The sequence below is a fragment of the Phytophthora cinnamomi genome, assembly GCF_018691715.1.
Source record: "Phytophthora cinnamomi strain GKB4 chromosome Unknown Contig6, whole genome shotgun sequence".
NCBI classification, from domain to species: Eukaryota; Oomycota; class Peronosporomycetes; order Peronosporales; family Peronosporaceae; genus Phytophthora; species Phytophthora cinnamomi.
In genome coordinates this window covers 450,257-461,204 of record NW_027150939.1, presented here as the reverse complement: position 1 = coordinate 461,204, position 10,948 = coordinate 450,257, and the positions used below count along the sequence as shown (strand labels likewise).

Below are 10,948 nucleotides of genomic sequence, written 5' to 3'. Positions count from 1 at the left end.
GTCCCTGATCTCATCGCCGAGTTTGAAGCAGCACGGCGAAAGAAACGCCGAAAACGGTGAAGCGCGAGCAATTGAAGGGGGGTTCAAAGGCCTACATGTATTCCCGTACTACATCCCGTACTGTTGTTGCTCCTGTTGCGTCATGCGCTTCTCCCGCTTTCGCTGCGTCTTCGACTTGCGCTTGCCGTGACGACACTTGTATCCAGGCTTCAACTCCACTCGAGTCATCCACTTCACGTGCTGAATCCATAGCTGGTCTCTCAGAGGAAGCACGTTCATCGGTGGGTCTTTACCAACTTTGAAGATATCGAGAGCAATGACGCGGCTATCAGGACGACGTTTCACCAGAACGAAGCAGTGCCCAAGGCCATCCTGACCCGCGCTCACCATGTAAACACCAGCTGGAAGATCAGAGCGTTGCGACATTTGTCGCTCGAGCTTAAGAGAACATTTTGGAGAAGGTGGTCGTAGTTCAAAGGCACACTTTGCCGCTGAAGTAGCTTGAAGAACTCCGTCACATCCTCACGCGACACACCAAACTGGATAGATGAGAGACGCGTGTCTTCGAATGCATCCCACATTGCCATGGTAACCAAGTCCGGCAGACCGAGATAGTACAGCGCAGACCGGAAGGCGTCCATGAAACAAGTTCCAGCTTCAGACGCTTCGTCACGCTCTTTGGCCCAACGCATGAGGGGCTTCGACGATCCCTCACGTTTCCAAGTACCAACTAGATCCATCATGCGACGCAGCCACGGCTTATCGAGTTGCTCCATCCAAACCCAGCTCAACTGCAGTGGACGACCCTTCCACTGAACCAAGTAACAGCGATGCAGAGGATCTCCATGAGAATCAAGCAAGCGCACGATGTCGACGATCTTGCTGTAGTCCCACGGCGCCGTCGGATCGTAGTGATTCTTCTGATTACTCGACGGATGTCGGTCGGGCGCTGGAGGGAGCGGTGGATTCCAGCTAGACGTCTCGTCACCACGACGCAAACGCGAGCGTTGTTTCGTCGGTCTGTATTCTTCATCATCGCTGTCATCGAAGAGACCCATACCAGCCTTTGGAGAAGTCTGATCGTCAGCCACAGGTTCAGCGGTGGAAGTCGAGCCGTCTTCACCCGTAGCAGCAGCCGTCGTCTCGTCACCGCTCCATCCTTCAACCTCAAGTTCGAAAATCAACTCCTGGAGGCGCGATACCGGAGAGAGGCCATCTGAAGCAGCAGGAACCACAGCAACAGCACCACTAGGAATCGCAGGCGACGCTTGAGGAGACGCTAGAGGCGAGGAAGCCGGGCTTGATGGAAGCCGGGCTTGAAACAGCGAAGTCAGGCTGTTGACTGTCGCGGACGATCGCTTCCCACATCCGCTCGTCTTCTTCACCGAACTCGGACTCGAGATCACTGGGGGCACGGACAGGACTAGCAGGTTGCACGGTTGGCGCAGCCGGAGAGACGCCCAAGGAGTCAGCGGGTGCTGCCGACGAAGCAGCACCAAGCGAGGCGTCGAGATTTGCCGTCGCCAGAGGCGAGGCAAGCAGCGCGGCCAAAGCGTCAGGCAAGGGCGTCGCCGGAGGCGACGCGGACCGAGCAGGAGCAAGCGGCGACATGCCGGTAACAGGAGCAGTCACGGGAGGCACCACCGTCACCATCAGAGACCTACCCAAGCCTCCGCCACCCAGGCCGCAGCGTGGGGGACGAGAAGTCGGACGAATCCCTGAGGCAGCAGCGGGACACCTCGCGGCTCTCGCTCTTTTTCGGGAATGACAAGTCTGAAGGGACGCGCAAGCCAGAGAAGGGGTGAGTGTATCGGATTGGTAGAAATAGTAGTCAATAGGAGGTAGATATAGGAATGACTCACCTTTACGGTAGGTATAGTGAAGCCAGGTTAAAATACATACGGCAGACGTAGGGCGGCTGTGGACGCTTCTAGAAGCCTGAACTGCGGGGGAGGCGCTGAACACTAAGTTTGCGGAGCTGCTGCGCAAAAAAACGTGGAAGCTGGTGGAATGATCAGCAGATGCTAACATTTTAACAGCAAGTGGGTATCTGTTCGGAAACGTAATGTGAGAAGAAAAGTTGAATAACACCTCGCGCGGATTACGCTTAAGGGGTGCCAAGCGAAGTATGGTTTGAGTTTTTTATGAAACGTACGCCCCTGTTGTGTGTGCTGAGTGCGTGAGGCTAGCTCTAGTGCTGGCGCTACATTACAGGTTAGACTGTCGTCACATTGATTTCGTAGCTGCGTTTCTCAATGACTCGATCGATTGCGAGATCTAAATGAACTAACCCGAGTTCTTTGATGACGGTACCGGATGCGTGTGGCGATTGCTGCAGAGTCTGTAAGCTTAAAACAGCCGGGACCCACTTTACAGAATGCTTTAGTGGTTCTCTCACCTACATCGTGTCGTGAGATTCGCTCAAGGAGCGTCATAGCAAACCGACGCACCCCAAAATGACTCGGAAGAGAAGACATCGAAATGCTTCGTTCCAATTTTCGCGTCTGTGGTTCCCGATGATCACGTCCATCTCGCACGTAGAGTAGGTGAAGTGCCGTGGGCTACGACGCAAGTAAGTTCGTATCTCAGGGGAAAAATACGACCGATAGCCTCCGAAAGAGGTCAATGCCAGGTCAGGTCTAGATAGGTCAATAGACATTTGGTTGGTTAGGTCAATAGACATTTGGTTGGGCCTCTACACATACACATCATATGTCAGCCAAAAAAAGACATTTGTTTAGTGTGTAATAAATGTTGAAGCACAAATAGAACGAACACACGCATTTGGTCGGACTCACGTGAGTGTGCCACCGTGGCAGTGGTTCCCAGAGCCGCCTCGTTTTCTACCTAGCTGTACAGCTTGTGCAAGGTACGAAATATAACGCGAGGCAAAGAATTTTGTTTTTGCTCATTTTAATATATCACTATGCAGATTTGTCTAGCTTGTCCGCAAACAAATGTTGTCGTTGGATGATTTACATACATTAAAGCAAATTGTTTTGGATGGAGAACTTGGTAGTGTCAACTACAACCGTGAGCTTATTGCAGCTAAACTTGACGACTCCATTGGCTTTTATTGCGACAACGAATTCACCCTATCGACACTAAACTCAACCAAAATTCCATTACTGGTATTTCGTGATGCTCATCACAAGATTGTCCTTTCGGAAAAACATACGCCAATTCCTAAGACACCTGCTCATCTTTACGAAGCCTTGGGCACCGATGACGTACCGACTTTAATTCACCAGCGCGCTATGGTCACCAGACGGCGGGTGCAAAGCGCGCCACCCGATCAGTGTACGTGGCACATCGGTGCATACAAAGACGCATTTCGCTTGGAATTAAACCAAGGATATTGTTTTGCTAGAGAGTGTTGGCTACAAGCTGGTAATAGGGAGAGTCCTGGGCACATGGATGCTGGACGAGTTTTGGCCTACATACCACCCTCTCTACAACACACATTTAAAATATGGATTGCTTTCAAGGACTTTAAAAGTGCGAAAAAAATTTCGTTGAATGTGATAACGAGGCTTTCAACAGAATGGCTTCAGATCCAAACACAGTGATCATCGTCCAGCGTCCTGGAGATGTGGTTTATGTCGGTCCATTAGTGTACCATTCTGTAAGTCTTGGCTACGCACATGGGACACCCCCCACGAAGCAATGGGGTATCATAGACGGATTTTTATTTATTCTTCGAGAGGATAAATTATTTTCCTATCTATACGCCACTCAGGTGAACACGGGTACTCGTAAAAATTCGGACACTTCATGGACTCAAGTGCTGGGGGCCTATTGCGCGATGGATGGACGAGCCTTTAATTCACGAATGTTAAGGAATGAAGTAAAGGCTTTTACTGAAGACGTGATGGCCAAGAATCCAGAATTTGCGAAGAAGAGCACTGATGGCGCACACGCCGGACAGAGATCGAAAAAGCGCAGGCTAAGTATTGCTCATGCTAGCACATTTATTAAAAAATAAATATTTTAAATGTTACTAAATAATCCTGATGATCTTTGTGATTTGAATGCTCACAGAAGTGTCATATCAGTTCGACAAGATATTCCAACAGATATGCATTTGAAAATATTGCTATGATAGGGCTCTGCTGTATATAATAAGAATGTTCACACTAATACAACAATTCTATCAGAGCCGATTCGTAATATATGAGTGTAAAGTTTCCGGCAGTGGCATAATTCTGCTGTTTCGTGATTATAGGGTGTTGAAGTGTAGATGTAGCACTTTAGAAATGGCACCCCGGTGCGAATATTGCTCGGTTAGCTTTTGTGTTTGCTGATAACGTTACTACAGATTCGCGCTAGTCAATAATACTCTTATTCCGAGATAAGTATCCTCGGAAGTGTCTGACCTCGATGTTATTGTATAATAATAGCGGCCCGGGATTACCCCTGTCGATTCAGCCTTTTTTGGGTTCAATTTGCATCTTTCGCCACATCATTCGGATGAAGGTCCACCTAGCGGTCTGGGTTTATGCTGAAACGAAGGGCAACGCGTATGCCCGTGCCTATGCCAAGAAAAGAAAGCTCTTTGACTCTGACCAAAAACGTATTCAAGACTCCAAGTGGCTTCGTGGTCGTGGTGGTCAACGACTACGAGAAGCATGGCTGAAGCTTTCGAAAGCTGCTAAAAAAGCGTTGGTTCGCAGCTCATCCGGATCATGATTTCAAAGGAGAGTCCAACGGAATTCAAGATGACAGGAAATCGAGGAAAAACAACAGAAGGGGCTGCTCGTATTGAATCCGCAAATCAAGAAGAGAGCCATCAACCGTCTCGGGCAGACACCAGTACACGGAATTTACCTATACGACAGACCAATGTCGATCCAGAGCCTCAAGGAAGCAAAGTGCTCAAGCAAAATATGCAGCTTTTGAAGAAACATCGGTCAACCTACCATCAAGTAGTTTGTGAGGAAGAGAATCTGCGAGTAGATACGGCATACAATCGCGGAAACATGACCGGGGTGATCACTTCTCTAGCTTCGGGCGTTCAAAACGGCATCCTGCTTGCTCGCGCGAAGGATAACTGCCAGGCCCCCGAAGCCGTTTTCAAAGCCGTGTGTACAAGAGTTTCTGACGTTCTTGCTGGAGCTCTGTCGGCTGCGACGTCATCACCGGATCCAGATTACAGCAGCGACGCTCCTTCTCCTGAGTTTGCTTCCGCCAGAATCATGCAAGCAAAGAGGAACTACCAGGAGAGTCTCGAGGACATGCGCCAACACCTGCGCGATGAATCGTCAGTGGAGGACCCAGATCCGCCTGTACTACTGCCAAACCACCGCTTCTTTGGAAGTTTTCCCGCATCGTCGAATGTGTAAGATAAGAAATATATTCATGCATTTACGGTAGGATTATGCGGCAAATCTACCTATGAGAAATATATCCACCTCAACTTGGAATCGATCACCAGCGCTGGTGATCTTAACTATCTCCAATCTCGTCATAGTATCCTTGAAGATTCTGGATGTGTCTTAAATCACCAGTCGTCACGCGTTGTAGACGCCGCCATATGACGTTCCTGGGATCTGCTCGAATAGTGTGGTCACCTTCCTCATCGCTTGAGTCTTCGTAAGGATCAGCTGCAGAAATAATCTCAACATCTGCATTTGGAGTTGTATCAGGGAGCACCACCGGTGTTGGCAGATGAATCGGAAGTCGCTTGGGGGCTAAAGCTCTTCCGATGTCGATGTCATACTTCAAATGTGCGTAACGTCTCGCAAGTTTCTCCAATCCAACTACGAAATCGGGCAAGTTAGGATGCGGTACTGGAAATGCTGCATTCATTTAACGATTGAATCTCTCTAAAGGGTTGTTTGTACGGCTCACCGCGTCCCGGCGAATCGGCTCGATATTCCAGAGAACTGGTGGAAATCTTTCTATCCAGGGTTTTTCAAAGTATCTCCAGAATTTTGCCCATGGAGAAGATGAAAGAGAAATACCCCCCGCCGCACATTCTCGGGCAATAGTAGATTTAACCCACGCAATACCCTTGGGTTTGACCTGTTCCTGCTTAATCACGGTGAGCATATCCAGCACGCCAGCTCTCGTGGCGATCTTGCATTCACGATCCGAAATGCCATACGATTTCATTTTGCGTCTGCAAGCCTGTTTAAAGTGAAACAAGCAGCCAACAATGTTTGTGTCAGGGAAATGATCCCGGATCGCCCGAATCAATCCCGCTTCAAAATCACAGTAGATGAATTCCGGATCCATAGCGTAGTCAGTCTCGTCCAACACCAATCTCATTGCGTGAAAATACATCGCATATTTCTTGGATGTACACAAAACGAAAGCAGCCGGGAAGTATGCCTTCGTGGGACGATCATACGTCGAAAAAATCACGCACTGTTTAAACTTTGGGGGAACTGTTCGAAACGTACCATCTACAAACACGTTTGTCTTCTTCTGCTTAAGCATGTTCAATAGTGAGGGATGGCCCCAACCCAACAACCGCTCACGGTTTTTGCTTTGCTTGTCGTAGTACGAGTAGTGGAACATCATGAAGTTTGTTTCAGTAGCTGTTCCCGAGTCGTCCAGAACTTGACACCACGGTGAAGTCTCAATTTGACCGTAGACCGACCCGCCAAACTCTTCGGTACGTGCACGGTTTACTCGGCGCAAGACCTCTTCCCCACGCAAACCGGTAAAAGATACGTTCGTATCTGCAATTCCGTAAAACTTAGCTCGCACTGCGTCCCAGATTGCGTTCCGGGTTGCGGTAGAAGTCACAGCCAGATGGTCAACGTACCGCTTCATTTCTTCAGATACGTCAACATCTGTGTTAGGAGGTGAAGATTCATTTCCATCTGGGAGTGCACCACGACCACATGTGTGCGGCTCGAAGTTAATGTACCGCTCCACACTAACCACACACTGACATTTTCCCTTGCAACCATGACGACCCCGGTAATGACTACAGCGCAAGAATATTTTGTTTCGATTCTTGTTCGATATCGTGTATTTGTATCCGCCAACCCACACATTTGTCCGTCCAGTTCGCCTGTTGCTGTCAGAGTTGGCTGTATCCGGTCGCTGAGCAAAATGGGCCGTCAAATCCGTAATTATGTTTGGAGGATTCATAGCACGTAATTCCTCATCACCTTCATCGAATCTGAATTCAAAGTCCTCGTCAAAATTCGAGTGAGTACTCGATACGGACTGCGCGTGCGGGTCCAAATTTCCATTTGTCTGAGAAATCTCTAACGGGAGGGGGTTCAAGATAAAGTGCATCGTGCAAGCCAAACTCCTAGTTGTATTCACTTGATTTTCGGAGACATTCGCCCTAACAGCAATATCACTCTGTAACGGGCCTCCATCTTGTGCTTGCGCTAGATCCACGACATCAACACACACGGCGAATGTGAGCTATGAAAACATTGGCACTTCAACTCAATTCACATTACCTGAATCCACCCGCCGGTTTCTCCGATTTTGAGGTCGGGCAGGTGATCGGCGCCGCGCCCTCCTTCCATTTTCTCCGGTACGCCGGGCTACCCCATGATTCCTACGGGAGCGCAGCTCCATCTGTTGCTATTGTGCATAACCACAAATGCACTCTAGCGCCTCTTAAGCTAGTGTCCGTTTCATATCCAATATGAGATATACAAAATTTTAGTTTTTCCATTTGGAGATCAGCTCCGATACAATTGTAGTATTAGAGCGTAAATACAGACCTATAGAAAAAAAGAAGCCAACCGAGCAATATTCGCACCGGGGTGCCATTTCTAAAGTGCTACATCTACACTTCAACACCCTATAATCACGAAACAGCAGAATTATGCCACTGCCGGAAACTTTACACTCATATATTACGAATCGGCTCTGATAGAATTGTTGTATTAGTGTGAACATGCATAGCTAGCGAGACGCAGAAGCCAACCGAGCAATATTCGCACCGGGGTGCCATTTCTAAAGTGCTACATCTACACTTCAACACCCTATAATCACGAAACAGCAGCATTATGCCACTGCCGGAAATTTTACACTCATATATTACGAATCGGCTCTGATAGAATTGTTGTATTAGTGTGAACATGCATAGCTAGCGAGACGCAGAAGCTAACCGAGCAATATTCGCACCGGGGTACCATTTCTAAAGTGCTACATCTACACTTCAACACCCTATAATCACGAAACAGCAGAACCATGCTAACGATGGCAATTTCAACGATTAAATTGTTGGAAACGAGGCGTTTGCTAGCTGGATGACGGCGCGTTTAGAGTTGATTCTTAGGACTCGCCTCTAATAGAGCTTGTGTACGTCGGTGCACTTCCACACTTTTGTGGGGTTACATTAGTGCATGTTCCACATGTACAGTAGTACTGTAGTACTTTTAACGGATTGATGTGTATTCCAATAGTCGTACACCATCTGATGCAACAGCTGTGACTTGACCTACATTGACCTGACCTGTCATTGACCTGTATCGGGCTCTTCCATACGACCTCGTTACCCAACCGACCAAGGAGTCGTTTTAACAGGAAGAAGCTTGACTTGGGGGAGGTCGTGCGAAACAAAGAGTGCCGCGAACCACTTCTCTGTATCGGGGGCTTCCGAAGCAGCATGCATCGAAGTCAGTTCCAAGATGGCATTTACTGATTGGATTAATAGACTCACGGGGAGGTCTATTTCGTAGTCAGCAAGCCGCACATTGTGGTGGTAAATGCGTGTTAAGCGGCGAAATGATGTACCCAATCCTTGTCTTCATCATCGTCCTCATTACTTTCATAGCTCGATAAGTTAGCTCCCTCTGAACTTAAGCATCTTCTCACCGAGTCACCGGAAGCAATCACATCAGCCTTCTCCTCCTATGCATCCTCGTCATTCACAATTGCGCTTGAAACGAAGCAGGCAACTCCCTCAGAGGCATTGAGCGGCGGTTAGGCACACATGCAGCTTCTCCAGTATCACCATTCTTCATGGAGTTGGTCATGCTCCAATCATTCGACCTCTTTCTGTGGTTCACCAAACGGCGACAGCTGAACGTCCGTCAAGGGCACTCGCGCTGGAGTCGAGCTCGACGGTTCAGTCACAGACCCCCCCCCACACACACACACACACACACACACACTAACCGGAGACCACTCCACCACAACACTAGATCGTCCACCTCCACGCGTATTTGCGATACGTTGACGCTTTGCCGGAGGCGCTGTCAATTCGTTATGAGTGACCGCCGCCATTACCGGAAGTCACACCAGCGGAATCACAGCTGGGAAATTGAACCGACCCCGCCGATTGCGATATCCTTCGGAGTTCTTTGAATATCCGAGAAAAGGCCCAGCTTGCCAAAATTCTCAAGTTTATTAGCTCGCAGCACCGTTGGAGTGACCTCATGTACCACACATCCCCACACACGCATGATCCCAACGTCAGGTCTCTCACCAAAGCGTCGTGCGAACGGGGTGTCTCCATCAAGACCACTAGGCGCACTAACGTTAACCACTTCCACTGCAAACGTGAAAGCTGAGCGGTCGTCAACAGACTACGTTCACGCGCCAACAACATGTCATTCATCTTTTCCATAACGCCGTTTTTATCCGGACTGTATGCATTTGTCTATAGAAATATATTCTACTCCCTTCGCCCTGACAAAAACTTTCATCGGCTTGTTCACCAATTCTTAACCTTGTCAGACGCAAACACCTCGATGCGGTGTCTCTGATCCAATAATCACATCATGTGGGAGATCGCCACACCAGTAGATTCTTCTTTGACTTTCATCAGGAACCCCACACCCACCGTGTCGCCTCATCTGTATGAGCTGGAAATGCTGGTAGCTGTCGTAGGCATCCACACCCACATAGCACATTTCTGACATCAGCAGCTGATACGGCTCTGTTGCTCGCCTCGTAAGCGTTTTCTTATAAGACATTCGCTTCAGCTTCGAAGAAATGCAAGACCAGCAACTTTCCACCAGGTCTTCACCGCCAGCATCACACAAGTCCCCAAAAATCAACAGCAGATTCCTGCGAGATCATCCGATACAATACAGGGTAGTTGAGACGCGTGAAACGCATATGTCACCGCTCAAGCATATTCTTTTCACTATTAGGGGCTTTCGAAACAGTATGCACTTCTCGTACACCGGCGGTTCTCGCGTGCAAGCGACAGCGTCCGCGCGTTTTCTTCAATCGAAGTTCCAGATTGGGTTTTCCTCGGCCAGCAAATCGAATCTCCAGCCTCGATCGTGAAGCTCATTTCCCAGTCATCTTCTTCGAGAAAGTGAGAGCTCAACAGATTATCTGGTTTGGCTGGTGTGTGAACATAACCAACCAAAGTCAAAACTTCTGGTTTGCCATCTCAATATTCACCAGAATATGCACATCACCAATTAATCGCTCTCGTTTTGGTTTACCATCAAAATCCAGGAAGAGATGCTGCTGATCAGGCTGAGGGTCCATCAGCAAGTTCATATCCGTGCATGCATGCACAGCAGTAGTTGTGTCAAGCACCCACTCCGTAATATCAGCCTTGCGGGGGCGAGCACCAATCGCAGTCGCGCTGACCTTGCGCGCTGTAAGCGCATCAATGCTATTCTTACCATCTCCACCCTTCTTATTCTACCATCGTTCGTACTCACTGATAGTAGGTTGACTCTGCCCCTGCGAGCCTTCCTTCGGCTTTGCAGTAGGACAGTTTGCAAGAATGTGGTTTAAGTCGCCGCAATCCCAGCAACTTTGAGAAGACTTGCCACCACCACCAGAATTTGTCTTGTTATCTTGATTTTGGCCTTTCGATTTATATCTGCAATTGCCACGCTGCCGCTTCCCTTTTCCAGTGTTATTCTAGCCAGAACTCTCGGCAGACTTGTTGTTGTTGTCGCCATTGGACTTCTTGTGAGTCGAACTAATACTAGAACGAGGAGCCTCGTCAGCGATCTTCTCGTCTAAAGCTTCGGCTCGTAGTGCGTTCATCACTTGA

At 48.7% G+C, this 10,948-nt stretch overlaps 1 protein-coding gene across 1 annotated transcript; it reads right to left on the bottom strand.

The window, feature by feature from the left end:
* Positions 1–383: 383 nt before the first annotated feature.
* On the bottom strand, positions 384–10,440 carry IUM83_07367 (uncharacterized protein; the record flags this gene model as incomplete). Its single annotated transcript, XM_067931655.1, has 3 exons — positions 384–1,216; positions 10,111–10,278; positions 10,383–10,440. 3 exons carry the CDS (start codon positions 10,438–10,440, stop codon positions 384–386), a joined length of 1,059 nt encoding a protein of 352 aa, XP_067798945.1.
* Positions 10,441–10,948: the final 508 nt, after the last annotated feature.